The 19,167-nt window shown below is 35.3% G+C and overlaps 1 protein-coding gene across 1 annotated transcript in view; it reads right to left on the bottom strand.

Annotated features, from left to right (window-relative positions):
• ABCB5 (ATP binding cassette subfamily B member 5) overlaps window positions 1-19,167 on the bottom strand; it is a 122,732-nt gene that overhangs the window by 63,142 nt on the left and 40,423 nt on the right. The window contains exon 15 of the mRNA XM_059171324.1: window positions 4,503-4,664. Within this exon, the coding sequence (XP_059027307.1) occupies window positions 4,503-4,664 (162 nt within the window). The remainder of the gene's footprint in view (window positions 1-4,502; window positions 4,665-19,167) is intronic.

Here is a 19,167-nt window from a genome sequence, read left to right as displayed (position 1 = left end):
ACTGTTCAGAAAGCAAAATCAGTAGGACCAGTTCCTAGAGAATAAAAATTCCCAGAGATATCAAGTTAACTTAAAAAGAAAACGAAACAAAACCCACCTACAACAAAAAACAACTGTTTAAATCACTGGATAGGATGAAGTTTTTTTTTTTTTCTTTTTTTTTGATAAGATAAAGTTCTAAATCAGATTGCTCTAAGTCTAGTTTTTGCTTTTCTTGCTATTAGGAGAAATGAGACCAAATTTAGTGAAATAAAGAAATTACATATTTCCTGCTCCTCTGAATGTGGTATAAGTAATTCTGTGGCTTCTCCATGAAAAGACGGGATGGGAGACGACAGAAATGAGCAGCTCGGTTTGGATGATGGTGTCCGGGGTGGGGAGCGGAGACAAAAAGCCTTAGGTGGATTTAGATGCAAATGAGAATATGTATGTGGAAGCCTTTTCAGTGACTGTGACTCTTTGACAAGCTTAACAACTGTTAATCAGGCATTTCAAAGTACAGTAAATTTTAACCAGCCTTATAGTATCCTAACATCTTTAATCAGACTTTCTTCTATGCTATCACTTTCTCTTTTTTTCTATAAATTTCACTACCAAGAAATCCTTTATTTGTCTTTTTTCAAGAGCTATTTCCTTTGTGGCAAGTTTAAAATAAAAATTTGACCTCTTCTCATAATAAATTTTTCTAAGAAGTTTCTTTAACAGATCAAAGACATGTTCTTTTCCTGCGAAGGCTGCTAGACAAAATAATGATGACAAGAAGTTTTGGTATGTATCTATCTTTACTTTGTTTTTATTTAATTTTCATGTGAAAAGTCACTAAAGGAATAGGTCTGAAAATAATCATGTATGACTAAAGGAATAGGTCTGGAAATTATCATGTATGTTCAAGGTAAATAATTATAGCATTAATCTTCATGATTTCAACTTTCAAAAAGTTTGACTGAATAATATTAGTATAGTAATAAAATAAAATCTAGTATGCCAACATAGATTCTAAGCACTTTACATGAATGACTCATTTAATACTCACAGTAATTCATAAATAACTTACTATTATTTTCCCCATGTTAAAGATAAGCAAACTGAGGCACAGAGAATTTAAATAACTCTCCTAATGTCCTAAAACTGTTAAGTGGCAGAGTCACGATTTTCAAATTTATAATGTCTCCAGAGCCCATAATCCTAACCACTACTATTCTGTTTCCTGGAATTGATTCCCTTAGCAATATTAACTTCTTAGTACTTAGGGACACATGGATTCTAATAAACTGATTCATTTGGACACTATAGGCACAGCGGTAAATACGCACTTCTAGTGTTTCAGAAATGTGTTCCTGTCTATGGAGATATCATGGATGTTATATTTACTATGCAGTACCCAGAATATTGTAGTTGTTCATTGAATATTAAAATGGTATTGTTTTATCAGAATGAACATTATTTTAGGTAATGAGAGACTACTAATCCATTTAGAATAGGGCATTTTAAGTATTTATACATTTATATCACAAACATTCCATTTTTATTTTCCTTACACTGTGAAACTCTTTAATCTAAGACCTAATAATGGAGTTTTTGTTTAGTTATAATGAAAAATCAAGACATGGTACTTCAAAGAAAGATCTGAGTGTACGGTTTTTTTAAAAAATTTCAAAATAGGATTAATTTAACCATAGCAATTTTCTTCTATTATTATACTTTTTAGTTTGAAAATATTGAACTTCATAATTTCATAACTTATTAAGTCTACTCTGGAAAGAAAATCACGCAAATTCAACTTGCATATAACAGCTAACTTTAATTTTTAAAGTAAAATATGGTCTAATGTGAAATAAAATTGGAACTGGCAGTTTTTGAATCAATATAAGATTATATTTTCAAACTTTTTAAAGACTATCCCTGCTTTATAGCAGATGTTTAAAAATAACTTATTCTAGCATTGTGGAGAAATCTAAGGTTTTAAATGTGAAGTTTTGAGTTTGATGATGAGATGGAGGATCATAACTTTCTAAATTTTCTAATTTGTGAAAATTATTAAGTTTTAAATTTTAATTCCAGTATAGTTAACATACAGCTTTATATTAGTTTTACATGTACACTATTGTGAGTCAACAATTCTATACATTACTCAGTGTTGGTCATGATAAGTGTGTTCTTTAATCCCCATCACCTATTTAATTTACCCTCCCTTCCTCCCCCACCCACCTCCCCTTTGGTAACCATTAATTTGTTCTCTATAGTTGAAGACTCTCTTTCTTGACTTCTCTCTCTTTTTCCCTTTGCTTATTTGTTTTGTTTCTTAAATTCCACATATAAGTGAAATGGTATTTGATTTTCTCTGACTGACTTATTTCACTGAACATTATTCTCTCTAGTTCCATCCATGTTGTTGCCAATGGCAAGATTTCATTATTTTTTATGGCTGAATAATATTCCACTACACACACACACACACACACACACACACCCCACATCTTCTTTATCCATTTATCAATCAATGGACACTGGAGTTGCTTCCATAATTTGGCTATTGTAATAAAGCTGCAATAAACACAGGGGTGCATGTTTTCCTTTGAATTTGTGTTTTTTTTTTTTTTTTTTTTTTTTTTTTGCTAAATATTAAGTAGTGCAATTACTGGGTCAGAGGGTAATTCTATTTTTAACTTTCTGAGGACCTGCCATACAGTTTTCCACAGTGGCTCCACCAGTTTGCATTCTTATCAATAGTGCATGAAGTTTCCTTTTTCTCAACATTTTCACCAACACTTGTTTCTTGTGGTTTTTATTTTAGCCATTCTGACACATGTGAGGTGATATCTTATCATATTTTTGATTTGTATTTTCCTGATGATGAGTAATATTGAGCAGCTTTTCATGTTGGGCATCTGAATGTCTTCTTTGGATAAATGTTTACTTATATTTTCTGCCATTTTAAAATTGGATTTGTTTTTTTCTCATGTTGAGTTATATAGGTCTTTTATATATGGAATAATAATATTAACATTAAAAATGTAATCAGGTGGCTCAGTGGGTTAAAACCTCTGCTTTTGGCTCGGGTCATGATCCCTGGGTCATGGGATCGAGCCCCACATCGGGCTCTCTGCTCTGCAGGGAGCCTGCTTTCTCCTTTCTCTCTGCCTGCCTCTCTGCCTGCTTGTGATCTCTGTCTGTCAAATAAATAATTAAAATCTTAAAAAAAATGTAATCAGAAAGTTGAAGAAGTAAAATAAACTGCAAAGTGGTGAGATTTGTTGTCTGTACATGACCCCTTGAAAAGAAGACTGCCTTCCAGGTCAAGAGAAGACCTGGGCCAGAAGGAGGAAGTTAGCTACAGCCTAATTCCTACAATTTATATTAATGTGTCCTAATGAAAAAAGTATGCGAGATCACCTGGCATGCTGAAATGTGGATCTGAAAAAAAGAATTTGCCAGAGTGCCTTCAGCTTTATCAGCATTATCATGCCTCCTTTTGATTGGCTAAAGCTTTTGATTGATAAGCTTTCTAGTCTACCTGAGAGGGTGTGGTTTATATAACATACATTTTTATATATATCCTTTTATTCAGCAAATATTTATTGAATGCCTACTATGTGGCAGGCAATGCATTAAGTGATTCTGATACAGTAAAGTAAGTCAGAGTAAAAAAATAAATAACTCTTCTGCCTGGTTTCTAAGAATTTCCATGATTTGGGGGTGCCTGGGTGGCTCAGTGGATTAAATCTTCTGCCTCTGGCTCAGATCATGATCCCAGGGTCCTGGAATCAAGCCCCGCATCGGGCTCTCTGCTCGGCAGGGAGCCAGCTTCCCTTCCTTTCTCTCTGCCTACTTGTGATCTCTGTCAAATAAATAATATCTTAAAAAAAAAAAAAGAATTTCCATGATTTGCCTTCCTAATACAACTGTTTTTGATTATGTTCCCAACATTCATTTTTACTTGTGGGAGGAAGGCTGGTTTTTCTGTTTGTTGCACACTAAGTTCCTTGTTACATCTGTGGTGCTTCTCCACCCACAAAGACTTCTCTTCCTCTTCTAACTCCCACCTCTAGCCTTCAAGACTTCTTCATGAAACCTTCCATGGGTAATGTAGCTTCCCTTCTCCCTACGAGTTTTGGTTATTTCTACCTTTTGTAACATCCATATGCAGGATTCTGCATTTTGCCTCTGCAACTAAGTTTTCAGAGATTGTGTGTTAAATTTGTGTTCTAATGAGAAGATGACAGTATATAGAGTTAGACTGTTCTGGATCTGCCATGTACAAGCTTTGAAGCCTATTTGCAGTGCGCCCAGCAATTATTAGGTGCTATGTAGCCATTAATTCTTTAATTTTCATATTATCTAGCACAATGCTGAAGATATTAATCACAGTGAATTTCTTCATTGAGGAATTCCTTGGTTGCTTTCTGAAAACTGAGATGATGATTCAATACTTCTGTGGTATGATCTCTGAAAAGTTAAAAAAAAAAACTCTGCTAACATAGCATTATATAACATAAACATACCTGTGACATTGCAAGTGAATAATATAGACCTTGGTTTGCTATTAGTTCAGCATGTGTTCCTTTTTCCACCACCATCCCATCTTTCAGAGTCACAATGAGATCTGCATTTCGAATAGTGGAAAGTCGGTGTGCTATGACAATTGTAGTCCGACGTTTGCTTGCCTACAAAAAAGTAAGTATAAAAAATAAATAAGAAATTAATATAAATAACAAATTCTGCAATATTCAAGAAAGCCTATTGTAGTATATATTTTTTAAAGATTTATTTATTTGAGAGAGAGAGAGAGAGAGAGAGAGAGAAAGGGTGCACACACAAGTAAGAGGGAGGAGCAGAGGAAGAAGGAGAGAGAAAATCTCAAGTAGACTCCCCACAGAGTGCAGAGCCAAACATGAGGCTTGATTTCACAACTCTGAGATCATGACTTGAGCCAACATCAACATCAGATGCTCAACCAGCTAAGCCACCCAGGTGCCCCTGTAGTATTATTTTAAATATCAAGGAAACTTATCTGTGCATATTGAAATTTGGACTTTAATAGATTAGGAAGGTGAATGAAAATTAGAATAAAAAGAAAATCTGAAAGTTAATTAGATTCTAATTTGGTGGACTTGTAAAATTACAGTATCTTGAACTAGATAGGAAACTAAAGATCATTTAATCTGAGCTATGTAATAATTGCCTGGCTATTAGTAACTAAAAGTAACTTAAACTATTTTCTTCATCTCTAAAATGGGGCTATTACTTAACTAGTCAGGTATGAATTCAAGATAATACATATTTTTAACTTTTTCACAAGTTTCTTACAGATATGGAAAAGTACTTGTAAATGCATAGATCAGTGCATTTGACAAAAAAAAATACATCCAGATGCATAACATCCATTTTTTAAAAAGGTCATTACCAGTACTCTGAAACTCTCTTTAGGCTCTGTTCAATCACTGTCACTGTTTATCCACACCACTAGTGATAGGTAATCACTATCCTGACTTTAAACAGTATAGATTAGTTTTAATTTTCTGTTGTATTTTATGTAAGTGGGACCATGCAGTATATACCCCTCTGTATCTGTGAATTTTTGTTCAACATTATGTTTTTTGATATTCATCCATTTTGTTGTATTTAGTTGCAGATCATTCATTCTTATTACTGAGCAAAATTCCATTTGTATATACCACAATTTATCCATACTATTGCTGATTGGCATTTGGGAAGTTCCAGGTTTTTTTCTATTATGAATAGATTCCTATACACGTTTATTGGATGAAAATATATGCAGAGAATTCTACAAGTTACATACTAAGGAGAAGAACGACCCAGTTTTTTTAGATTCTGCCAAACAGCTTTTTAAAGTGGTTGTCCCAATTTATAAACTCCCAAAATGCAGGATAGTTATGGCTACTCTATTCTCACTAACACTTGGTACTTTTTGTCTTTGGTAGGTGGGTACTATCATATTGTGGCTTTATTTGGATTTCCCTGATGACTGATAAAGTTGAACAACTTTTTGTATGGCTGATGATGATTTGGATATTCTCTGCTGTGAATTGTCAGGTTTTGCTTGGTTTTCTGTTGGAACTGTCTTATTCTTGTTAATTTTCAGGACTTATTTATAGATTCTTTTTTGAGGACTTAGTCACATAATATTACAATGAAAAAATGCTCCACATCATTTGCCATCAGGGAACTACAAATCATAAACACAATGACATACTACCTTATGCCAGTCAGAATGGCTAAAATTAACAAGGGAACAACAGGGAACAACAAATATTGGTGAGCATTTGGAGAAAGAAGCACCCTCTTACAAAAACTGATGTATTTATTACCTTGGCTAATTGAATTTAAATTAAAAAAATAAAGAAAAGTTCCAGTGAAATCATATATATCATTCAGGTTCCAAATGGCAATAGAGAGGTAGTTAACTACCTCACTTAGGTACTCTACCTGGACTTTAATTTTTTAAATTATTTAGGGAAACAGGATTGGGGATAGAGATACTAAAATCATCAAAACTAAGCTTCTGGGGTGCCTGGGTGGCTTGGTGGGTTAAAGCCTCTGCCTTTGTTCTGGGTCATGATCCCAGGATCCTGGAATCGAGCCCTGCGTCATGCTCTCTGCTCACTGGGGAGACTGCTTCCTCCTGTCTCCCTCTGCCTGCCTCTTTGCTACCTGCGATCTCTGTCAAGCAAATAAATAAAATCTTAAAAAAAAAACAAAACAAAACCTAGACTTCTGCATTAAGCAGATATTGTTACTAATTTAGGTTTTTGAAATATAGTCATCTGTAAATATACATACACATGTAAAAATATATTTATGTCAAGAGTACATCCATACATATATACATATTCAATGTAGGTATATACATTCCTGATGTGTCTGTGTATGTGTGTGTGTGTGTGTGTGTGTGTGCATGTATGCATGTTTTGTACTCAACCATGCCAATTAAGAATGTTATAATTTGGGTTAGTAAGGAGGAATGACACTTAAAGCTCAGAAGTGAGGGTAAGTCACTCTATCACTCAAAAGTTCCTCCTAGTCATGGTGGCAGTAGAGACCAGTTTCATGGTATATGAATTATTCAGTTGCTCAAGGCCCCATAGTTTAAAAGGGTCCCACTCTTGGTTTAGTGCTCTGCTGTTGTCATCTCGTAATTCCTGGTAATTTTTGATAAAGAGGCCCCACATTTTCATTTCTCACTGGGTTTCACAAATTATGTAGCTGGCCCTGACCACTGATAAAAGTAAAAAGATTTCCAAATAGGTGTATCTTTCCTGGTCTGTGTCAAGCATAGATATTAAGAGTCCTTAAAACAAGCAGATTTTAAAAAGGGGGAAAAAGGATAGTTTAACATCTTTCCAAGGTTGGATCTCTCCCTGTCATGACTCAATAACATTATAATAATGGGACTCTGTAATTATTATTCAAAGCATCTAAATGTGTATTATATTTAACCTACATCTCCTATCACACAGACTAGATAATACAGATAGTTGTTTCTACCTTCAGCAGCCCAATTTCATTCTTCTTTTCTAAAAGTATGAGATAATGAGATAATTTCATCAAATTTCCACTGATTTTTAGATTGAAAGCAGAACATCACACTGCACGAATAGCTAAGGAAGTTTTATGAACTATAGACTAAGAAGACTCACGGTATAGGAACAATCTACTGTTTCAATAACAATTCATACTATAGATACTCTGATATATATAATGATGCACATAACTATTGTATTACATGCTAATTAAGTACAAATAGTAAACAATCTCATATATAGTATATCATGTTTATAAAGGAAAACCCAATTTTTTCTTTTTTCTCTGGTGAGTTTACTTATTTATTTGACAGAGGGAAAGTCAGAGAACAAGCAGGAGGAGCAGGAGATGGAAAGGGAGAAACCACACTGCCTGCTGAGTAGGGAGCCTGATGTGGGGCTCAATCCCACCACCCTGGGATCTTGACCTGAGCTGAAGGCAGATGCTTAAATGACTGAGCTACCCAGGCACAGCAGGAAAACCTAATTTTCAATAATTTCTTCATTATTTGTGTTCTCTAGAATCACAAATCCTAGGTTTGAATCATTTTTCTGTCAATTTCTGGATTTGTGGTGTCAGACTAGATATTTAAACCCCCTGAGTCTTAGTTTCCTCATTTGTTAAATGGGGAAATATGTCACCTATATTTTAGGGTTATTGTGCAGATTAATGTTTTTGGTACCATGTTCTGCACATGGGAAGTTCTTAGGAAATAACTAATTTTTTTTTTTTTTTAAGGGAGAGAGAGAGAGTACATGCACCTGGGGAGAAGGGGGAGTGGGAAGGGAAAGAGAGAATACTAAGCAGGCTCTAGGATCAGCATGGAGTCCGATGTGGGACTCAATCTCATGACCCTGAGATCATGGCCCAAGCTGAAATCAAGAGTCACACGCTTAACAAACTGAGCCACCGACGCACCCCATAAATAACTTATTTTAAATCATTAATCAAACATCTCCAAGTTGGAGACTCTTGAGTATTTATTGAGGGCAATTCCAAAGCCCTTGACAGAGAGAAGTAATAGGGGGGGGGGCAAAAAAAGAATTACAACATAAAGTAGTAATTATACAACAGAAGCTATATAAAAATATTTAGCACAGACATAATTAACTGTTTAGTTGAATAGAGGAACATTGTCAAATAGATGATTTTTGAGTCAAGTTTGGACAAAGGTTTGCCAAGTGGGAAAGAGAGAGGAGGGGCAATTATGACAGAGGCTATGGCAAGACCAGGCATTTGGGCCTAACAGAACATGGATTTCTGAAAAAATACTGAGGTTCACATACAGCAGAGGTGTGTGAAGAACGGAAGGTCATGGGACTAGGAATAGAATATTTGGGACTAGTTCATATAAAGCAATGCTAAGTAACATTTCTTCTCTTGTTGGAAGTTTCAGAATGGGGAAATTGTATATATAAATAATATTTGCTCTTTACAAATTACCCAACACTCTGTATCTACATATGGATATAGGATTTTCAAGTCTTTCTCAACACTTAGATTCTATTTTTTTTTTCCCTAGAAGCCAATCTTACTATGTTTTTGAGATATAAGACATTGTAAAATGATCAAGGTAAAAATTACTGTATGCTATAATGAATAAATATAGACATGATATTTTGAATTACTTTTGTTAATATGGTTTTTTACTCAAGACATCTGAATATAAATATGTTAAATATTACATACATATATATGTGTATGTATATAATTTTAATTTCAGGTGACTCACACTAGCTTTATCTTTTTTTTAGAAAAAGATTTATTTATTTATTTGAGAGGGAAAGAGCAAGTGAGCACAGACGGAAAGGGAGAAGCAGACTCCCTGCTGAGCAGAGAGCCCAATGTGGGGCTCTATCTCAGAACCCTGAGATCCTGACCTGACCCAAAGGCAGACACTTAACCAACTGACCCACCAGGCACCCCCAGTTTTGTTATCTTTAATAAAGAAATAGGAAGGCCATAAAATATCATCCATCAATGAGCTAAACAATATTACATATTAACTATTAACTACTGATGGCAAAAATAATTCTTTTGAAAATATATTTTAAAGAATGTTAGAGTGTAAAATGTTCTATAACATTCCTCTGTTTGGTTTTGCTCACATAGTCCTATGAGCCGTCTGGGAAGATAGGTTTCTGAGAGACAGGAAAATTGGGGCTCAGAGAAATTAATGGGTGCCAGTCCATATAGAGGGTAGGTGGCAATGCTACAACATAACTCAGGTCATTTTAATACTCTTAAGTCCACAAATTCTGCTGCATCTTTGTGGCATGATGTGTTCCTATTAACGTGACTAAAGCCCTTTGCATGACTGCTTCCCATACCTTGCAAATTTTCTTTTCCCTGTATCTTGTACCAGCACTAAAGATAGGCCTTCATTTGACAAGTATATGTCTTTGTAACAGTTTTACACATGAACCAAGTATACCTATTTAAACTCCCTCTGTTGAAATGCAGATAATGATGAGAATTACTGATCTTTAAGAGTGATCTTAGGGGCGCCTGGGTGGCTCAGTGGGTTAAGCCGCTGCCTTTGCTCAGGTCATGATCTCAGGGTCCTGGGATCAAGCCCCACATTGGGCTCTCTGCTCAGCAGGGAGCCTGCTTCCACCCCCTTTAGCCCCCCTCTCCGTGTGCCTCTCTGCCTACTTGTGATCTGTATCTGTCAAATAAATAAATAAAATCTTAAAAAAAAATTTTTTTTAAAAAGTGAGTATTTTGGAAAAGGATAATACCAAAGCAGTGCCTCAAAAAATGGAGTAAGTTGTATTAAAAAAAAAAAAAAAAAGACAGACTTCTGTTTTCAACCCAAGATGGACTATCAAGAATAAGATTTAAAAAATAAATAAAAATTTATTCCAATGGCTAACATTAAAATGCCTGGTTATCCCAAGTGCTGGCAAGTATGTGGACTAGCTGTATTTCTTATATATTACAGGAATATAAAAGGAAAATAATTTGGTAGTTCATTTGAAATTTAAACATACTCCTACCATAAGGTCTGTCCATTTAAATCCTAGATATTAACCCAAGAGAAATAAAAGTCCATGTCCACAGAAGACTTACAAATGAATGTTCAGAGTAACTTTATATGTAATATCCAAAAACTGCCAACAAACTGAATAACTTCAATGTGCATCAATACCAATCATCTCAAACAGTGGTACATCCATATAATGCAATACTATTCACCAATAAAGAGGAACTCTTGATACCTTTCACAAAATCAACAGGTCTGAAAACAAATAGGCTGAGTGCAAGAAGTCAGGCAGGACAGAATTCATAACGTATGATTCTGTTTACACAAAGTTCTCCAAAATACATGGTAATCTATACTGGCAGTGAACAAATTAGTAGTTGATAAGAGTGGGGCAGGGCGGGGAGAGGGAAGGTTGGAATGGAGTGTTTACAAAAGGCATGTGAAAATTTTGGGGAGTGATTTTTTCTCTATGTTGATTGTGGTGGTTTCATAGGTGTACATGTATGCCCAAACTTTTCTAATCGTATACTTTCATATGTGCAGTTTAACTCAGTTAAATCTCAAAAAAATCTGTTAAACAATGTCGAACAAAAGAAGCATCTGTATTTATAGCACCCAAGTTGGCCATTCTTGAAGTTCTCTAAGAATTCTGAATGGGATTGAGGCACTTTGATGAACATAATGCAAATGTAATGATAAAGTGGACTGAGGAGCAACTAGCAGTACTGTAGGTAGGAAGATTTATTTTTCTTAATTGCTGCACGGTCTGATAATGTACACATAATTATGTTGTTAATTGGCACTTAAAAGCATATGTGAATTTCTCTAGGTTATATTTATGAGTAACATAGTCCTCAGAAAAGAGGTCAAAACACTAAAATGTTTAGTGCTTCCTTTATTTTTCAAATTGCCAAATATATAGACATTTTATTAAACTAACAAGTGAAAGATAATTGGGAAGAGAGTTTTCATTGTTTGCTTTTTGTTTTCCTCAGTTTCCTATTTACTTGTATGTGGTAATTCTAAGTCTTGCTATACAGAATCATCCTAATGAATGGTACAATAAAATTGGTAAAATGTTATTTTTGGCTTTATTTTTATTTTTCCTATCTATCTATCTATTTATAAAATATTTTATTTGTTCACTTGACAGAGACAGAGATAGCGAGAGAGGGAACACAAGCAGGACAAGTGGAGGAGGGAGAAGCAGCCTCCCAGGACCCTGGGATCATGACCCAAGTTGAAGGCAGATGCCCAATGACTGAGCAACCCAGGAGCCCCTGCTTTAGTTTTTTTAAAATAAACTTTATTTTAGAATAGTTTTAGATTTAGGGAAAATGTGCAAAGACTTCAGTATTCCTATATCCTGCACACAGTATCTCCCAGTGTCTACATCTGACATTTCTATGATGCATTTGTTACAACAAATGAACCAGTATCAATACGTTAAACTCCATATGTTATTCAGATTTCCTTAATTTTTACTTATTATTCTTTTTCTGCTCTCAGATCCCCTTCTCAATACATTACATTTAACCATCTTGTCTCCTCAGGCTCCTCTTCGCTGTGACAATTTCTCAGATATTCCTTATTTTTTATGAACTTGATAGTTTTGAGGAATACCAGTCAGACACTCTAGAATGTCCCTCAGTCTGGATTTGTCTAATGTGCCTAGTTTTTAGAGATAACACATTCAGCCTATAGTAATCCCACTTTTCTCATTCAAACTTTAATTTTAACTGTATGCTGGGTCTTGGAGGCCCTAAGACTGGCCTCCAGGACCCCAAAAGGCAATGAACATAGAATGATGTTGTTGAGTAGGCAAGCATTAGGACTACTAGTACAAAGGTGAAAATACTCAGACACCCAGGCTCCTGGCTCATATCTCTCTCACTTATTCAATTACATTCCCTCAAGGTGACAAATGTTTTCTTTTCTTTTCTTAAAAGATTTTATTTATTTATTGACAGAGAAAGAGATCACAAGTAAGCAAAGAAGCAGGCAGAGAGAGAGGGGGAAGCAGGCTACGCGGTAAGCAGATAGCCCGATGCAGGGCTTGATCCCAGGTCCCTGAGACCACGACCTGAGCTGAAGGCAGAGGCTTAACCCACTGAGCTCCTAAATGTTATTTTTCGAAAAGCAACCAGATCTCAAACCTTACTGATGAGGGTGTAAGATGTTGCAAATTAGCTAAATGATTTCACAATACTATTAAACACTTCTCAAAGCAAATTAATATGTATGAAATTTACTTAAAATATATAAAAGGGCACATATAACACAGATACTCTAAGGAGAATGTAGGGAAAAGGAAGTCGTAAAATCAATTAGGAGACTGCAATTAGAAAAGATTTGAGAATCATGTCCAGTCTTACAACATAATCAGAATTACAAAATTTCCTGATGCAGGTTGTATTTTCTAGACCTTCTTTTCTTCATGGGAGGCTCACTTCACAGGTATTTTTGTACACCTCACTTCTAATATTTCTTCACTTCTTAGCCATTACATATGGAACAAGTTTACTTATTTTGTAAAAGTTAATGCTGTTGTCTGGCATCTGAAAACTGACAGTAAGGGATGACATTTCTGCAGTTGTGCCTTAGTGAGCACTGATGTTCCTGCAGACCAGAATGGACTGCATGTACCCATCTGTACCATCTTTACTCTGCCAGGCTTATGGTCCAAACTTAAATATTTGATTAATATATTTTATTACAATTTAATATTTAATAATTTAATAATATTAATATATTTTATTATAGTTTAATCTATTATAGCATGAATTAGTGTCTGAGTCTTTAAAACCACAAAAAATGCCTAATACTTTAAAAGGTAAAAAACTAGGGGTCCCTGGCTGGCTCAGCCACTAGAGCATTTAACTCTTGATCTCGGGGTTGTAAATCTGAGTCCCACATTGGAAATAGAGGTTATTTTAAAAAATTACAAAATAAAAAGGGAAAAAACTATGCTTTGAAAAACTCATAACATGGGCTTCCAATTATCTTACACAATTAAGGTACTATGAAGTGCACTACAAAAATAGAGCTCCACTACCTCATCATAAATGAGACCTAAAACTGATTTACTAGCCATAGGAGACAACACTAATTGTTTCAGACTTAAAACATGGGAGAAATTTTGGAAATCAAGACTTTGTAGAAAACTTCTCAAAGAAATTTGAGCTGATGCTTTGGTCTTTGTTGTGGTTGTTGTTGTTGTTTTAACAAGAAGTATTATAAAAATAAGGGAGGTAGTAGAATCCATTCCACTGATTTTTTCAGATGTCTCAGAGAAGATATGGTAGATTTTCAATATCTTTGTTGCTATTAGTTCTTCCAGAGAGTATCAAATTGAAAGAACTTCCTAGTATCTTCTCCCCTCCTTCATAGTTTAAACAAAGTTAAAAGCCAGACAATTAGGTATTTAACCAAAAAGAGGTCAACAGGAAGGTAGGTCTCTACTTGACACTTTGCTGGCATTTTTTTAGATTACTTTGTAATTCCATGCACAACAATAAATCACCAGGTAATTAGCTTGCACTTTGAAATAGAGGCTGTTTTAAAGCATCCCTCATGGAAATACTAGGGCAGAGATAAGGGCCTGAAGAGGCTAGCAAGGTTTTCACCAGTGGTGGTCATGTGCCTTGAGTAAAGGTTAGCAAGAGGAAAAGAAAGAACAATGTAAAACTGTGAGCATTTGAGAGGGTCTGAATTTGACTAGTGGGTCAATTAACAGGGGTAATATACTCTCTGTTGAAGCCTGTAAACTCAGAGTTCTCATGTCCCACAGTAAGCAAGGGGTGGGAAACCTATGGAAGGCAAGTTCCCACTGACTGCATCCTAGCAGGTTGGCTCAGGTGGATTTGGGGTCACTGATGACATATACTTTGTGATGTAATACAGTCTTGTCATCTTCAAATTCTCTTTTTTTTTTTAAGCTACAAAATCCTTTTATCAAATAAAAGCAAATGTGGAAGCTTAACAGATTTAAATTAACCATACAAACTAATAGTTAGTTGCCATTTGAATTTTTGGAGTGGTGGTGCACAGCCTGCCCTGCTCAACCACCCTATGTCTCTACTTTCCTCCATTCCTCAAAAGGCTCCTGAAGGGGCGGCTGGGTGACTCAAGTAAGTTAGGCATCTGGCTTCGGCTGAGGTCATCACCTCAGGGTCCTGGGATTGAACCCTATGTTGGGCTCCCTGCTCAGTAGAGAGTCTGCTTCTCCCTCTGCCCTTCCCCTGCTTGTGCACTCTTTCTCTCTCTCTTAATTAATAAATAAAATCTTAAAAAAAAAAAAAAGAGGCTCCTGGAAAATGCTAGTACCCTAATACTCCAAGAACAGTCCAAAAAACCTCGTTACTGTTTTACAAATTTCTTCCCTTTGAGCTACTGAATTTTAATTGACCATCTGCTATAAAAAGGTCTTTATGGCAGTTTTAAGGAAACACAGCATTTTTGGTGTCTTAACTACCTTATGATGTTGAAAGTCAATTGGCTTGCCATTCTTCTGAGTCAACACTGGTTCCATAGCTGAACAATGTAGAATTACTGTAAGGCCACTTCACCTGTCTGAAAATGCTTTCTCTTTTGTAAAACAGAGTGGGAAATAGCAAAATATCAGCCCCTTAGAAGCCATATTTAATAAGTGATTCACCTCCTACTCAAACCTCTTGTTTTCAGCTTGCAGGGATCTACTCATGTGAGAATATATATATATATACACACACACACACACACTAAGGTTAAGACTCTTTATGTAGAGTAAAACACATTCAAAATCTAAACTCTTTGATGAGATGAGGCCACATGTACTACTTAATTAGGAATATGGAACAGTACTCTATAGTACCATGTTTTCTTTTTATAACTGAAATATTTCCATTTTCTCTTCTAAATAAGTTAACAAAGAAGTTAATAATTGATAATGATAAAATTATTCATAGCCATTTAATACCTTTCTCCTTCAGTTAACTTTATTAAGCAAATATCTGTGGAGAAATTACAACAAAAAATTAATGATAAAGTAGATGGTGGGCAAGAAGAGAAAATGCTACAATAATTAGCTCATCTTTCTTCCTGGAGGGAATAATATCTTATCTAGCCCAGAATACTGATGAACAAATAATATATTAGAAATATATTATTATATAACATAGATTATATATTAGAGATATATTATATAATATAAATATATTATGTAGATTATATGAGAGATATATTAGAGATATCTTATTTGGTAGCAATTAGAAAAATTAATATCTTATCTTATATAGAAGGTTTTCTTATTTATGGGGGAGGATGAGGCTTAGGAATAATTAAAATTTACAGAAATTACCAAGATAGTTATTGTATCATGGAAAAATATTTTGCTATATTTTTAAGACTTTTTATTATATTTTTTTAAGACTTTGAAATATCCTGCTGAGTAATAATGATTTAAAACCATTTGTGAAAGGAAAACCCATGAGCTATATACACAATAGGATCCAAATAAGCAGCTTAAGGGGACAATAGTGAGTCTATTATAAGCTGACATGGGAGCCTCAATTTGGGTATGGTTTGTTTCTTTCCCAAGGAGGCAATGTGGTTTCAGAAAAAGCCTAGTGTTTTCTTTTCCTGTTTTTTGTTTTGTTTTGTTTTTGTTTTTTTTTAACTCCAGTAAAATATATATAACATGAAATTTTTAAGGGTTGGGTCCTCTTGGATCAGAGAGGTCAATTCCTTCTGTGTCATTATCCTTTTATATTCAGGCTTAGATTGCTATTCTTTTTCTTTTTCTAGTGGTAAAATACATATAAAATTTTAACCAGTTTCAACCGTTTTAAAGTGTATAATTTATTGGTATTAAGTACATTCATATTGCTGTGCAACCATCACCACTATCTAACTCCAGAACTTTTCATCCCAGGGGGGAACTCTATACCTCTTTAAACAATAACTTCCCATTCCCCTCTTCCCTTAGACCTTGATAACCTCCATTTACTTTCTGTCTATGAACATGCCTATTCTAAATATCTAATAAAAATGTAATCACATAATATTTGTCCTTTTGCATCTGTTTTTCAGTTAGAATAGTATCTTTTAGGTTCATCCATGCTGCAGCATGTGTCAGAATTTCCTTCCCTTTTAAGACTGAGTACTATTCCATTGTATATACCTATATTTTGTTTATCCATTCATCTGTCAATGAGCATTTAGGTTGTTTCTACCTTTTGGCTATTGTGAATGATGCTGTTGTGAACACTAGTATATAAATATCTGTTTGAATTCCTTTTTTAAATTTTGTTGGGTATATACCCAGAGGTGGAATTGCTGGATCATATGGTAAGTCTATCTTTAATAAGGGGCTAGTTTTGAAGAGTGATCTGGATTAATATTTAGTTTAAGTTCCTAGCAAATGTATAATCTTGAGGCAATATAGCCCGGTGGCTATGTGAATGAGTTGAAGAAACATGTCTGGGTCCACATTTTGGCTTCATTGTTGCCTACCTGTTATTCAACCTCTCTGTGCTTCAGTGTGCAAATCTGTAAGATAGGAAAATAAGTGTTCATATCTTATTGGGGGCTCTTATAAGGATTATAAGGATTAGCTACTATCACCCATTTGTTCCTTTACTATACCTAAAATAATGACTCATGAATGGCCTCAGGGCACCTATAAACCCTTCAATATATACTATATGTAAATCTTGGTATACAAGTGCATTTGTAGATTTTTCTGGGAGTTACAGTGATTTATTTTTCCCTTTCTTAGTCAGACTCAATGGGGACCTGAGCTCTCAAAGAGGAAGCACTATCCTAAAATAAATCAGTGGTCTATAATTTAACACCAAACCTAACAAATGTGAGCTTGATTAGGCAGGCTTATAAAGTGTTTCATGATGCTTTTAGAATGAGATAGTCTCTATGCTACCTTCATTCTTCTGGCTAAATTCTAGCCAAGGAAATCTCCTTGCAGAAATTCCCTTTCTGTTCTCAACTATTATAAAGTTGCTACAAATGGTTAAAGAAAGAAAGAAAGAGAGGAAGAAAGAAATGAATAAATCCCTAATTCTACATATAAAACAAGATATTTAATTGAAAAAATGCACCAAATGCATAATAATTAACCTATTTTTAACTTTGGATGACCACTTCTTCGGGCTTAATTTAATAAAGTAGCCCACAGCTTAATGCAATATACCAATTTTCTTACTGTTCAGTTCTCCAAGTAATATAAATATGTTAAGGGGCCTCTGAGGAAGATCAGCAGAATGCATCACAGTGAGAAAGAACAGTAATGATAAAGAAAGCCCATGAGGGCAGCAACAAAGCAGCTCTGTCTCTTCAAAGAATAAAACTGTAATGGAAACCCTTCCCTCATAATTAGCAAAGGGTCTTTTTAAAGGTTCTCCATTGATGTGGTGTAGCTGACCCTCCCTTAGTAATAATTATCCCTAGATTTGCATACCACTTTTAACATTTCAAAGAGCTTTCACAGGCTTTATCCCAAAGTCAGTGTGGGCTTCCTCTGCTTCCCCAGGGGCCTACAGGTTTTTACTGGCATCCCTCCTCTACTGGGACTGAATGGAAGCCTGTTGCATTGGCATGCTGGGTCCAAACCAGTAGTAGAGTGGAACCACATAGCCTATAGCATAAATCTTTATTCACTGACTGCAGGTTCCCCTCATGAACAAGATAAGTGAAGCAAAACTACTTTGCAACAAGCCTAACTTAAGAAATCCAGAAAATAGGACTTCAGGCTTTGAAACTATTCTGTATCACACTCATACATTTAACAAATGCTTACTAGCTGTCTACCAAGGACCAGGCATCATTTTAGTGCTGGTGACACTGCAGTTAACCAGTCAAAGCCTTTGTCACCACCGATTTTACATTCCAGTGATGAACAGAAAACAAAATAAACAAATACACACGCAGTTTGTTAGTTAATAAGTAGTGCTATGGCACTCTTTAAAGTTCAGGATGTGAGGTTCCAGAAGGAGTTTGGAGGCTGACTCCACAGAACCTTGTAGCTTATTATAAGGAATTTGGTTTTTACTCAGAGTCAGTCGTGAGTTAAGAAACCATAGGAGGATTTGAAACAGAACATGGCATGTTCAGATTTACATTTTAGTAGCGTAACCTGAATGCTGTGTTAAAAACAGATTGCATGGGCATGGGCTGGGGCAAGAAGTTAGCTACTGCAATAATCTAAGTGAGGACAAGAGTGATAGATGCCTGATGCTCTTTTAGTCTAAACCCACCATCTGCTGCAGGAAACCACCGATTTGATTGATTTCTTTCTTTTTCTTTTTCTTTCTTTCTTTTAGATTTATTTGTTCTTATTTGGGAGAGAGAGAGGGGGGAAGGGCACAGGGAGAGCAAGACAGAGAATCTTAAGCAGACTTTCCACTGGGTGGGGAGCCAATGTGGGGCTTGATCTCACACCTTGAGATCATGACCTGAACTGACAGCTTTTAGATCAGTGACTACTTTAGACTGCTTTAGATAAGATAACTAATCACTACAGATTAGTTTTACTGTTCTAGAACTTGATGTAAGTGGAAAGCAATGAGGGTAATGGGGAGGCTGGGTTGGGAGGAACAAGTGAAGGCTCGGTGTAGAGGGAGGTGGACACAGCATTCACCAACAAA

The sequence above is a fragment of the Mustela lutreola genome, chromosome 4 (assembly GCF_030435805.1).
Source record: "Mustela lutreola isolate mMusLut2 chromosome 4, mMusLut2.pri, whole genome shotgun sequence".
Taxonomy (NCBI): domain Eukaryota; kingdom Metazoa; phylum Chordata; class Mammalia; order Carnivora; family Mustelidae; genus Mustela; species Mustela lutreola.
Note: the sequence above shows the minus strand (reverse complement) of the source record. Positions and strands in the feature narration are given on the sequence as shown.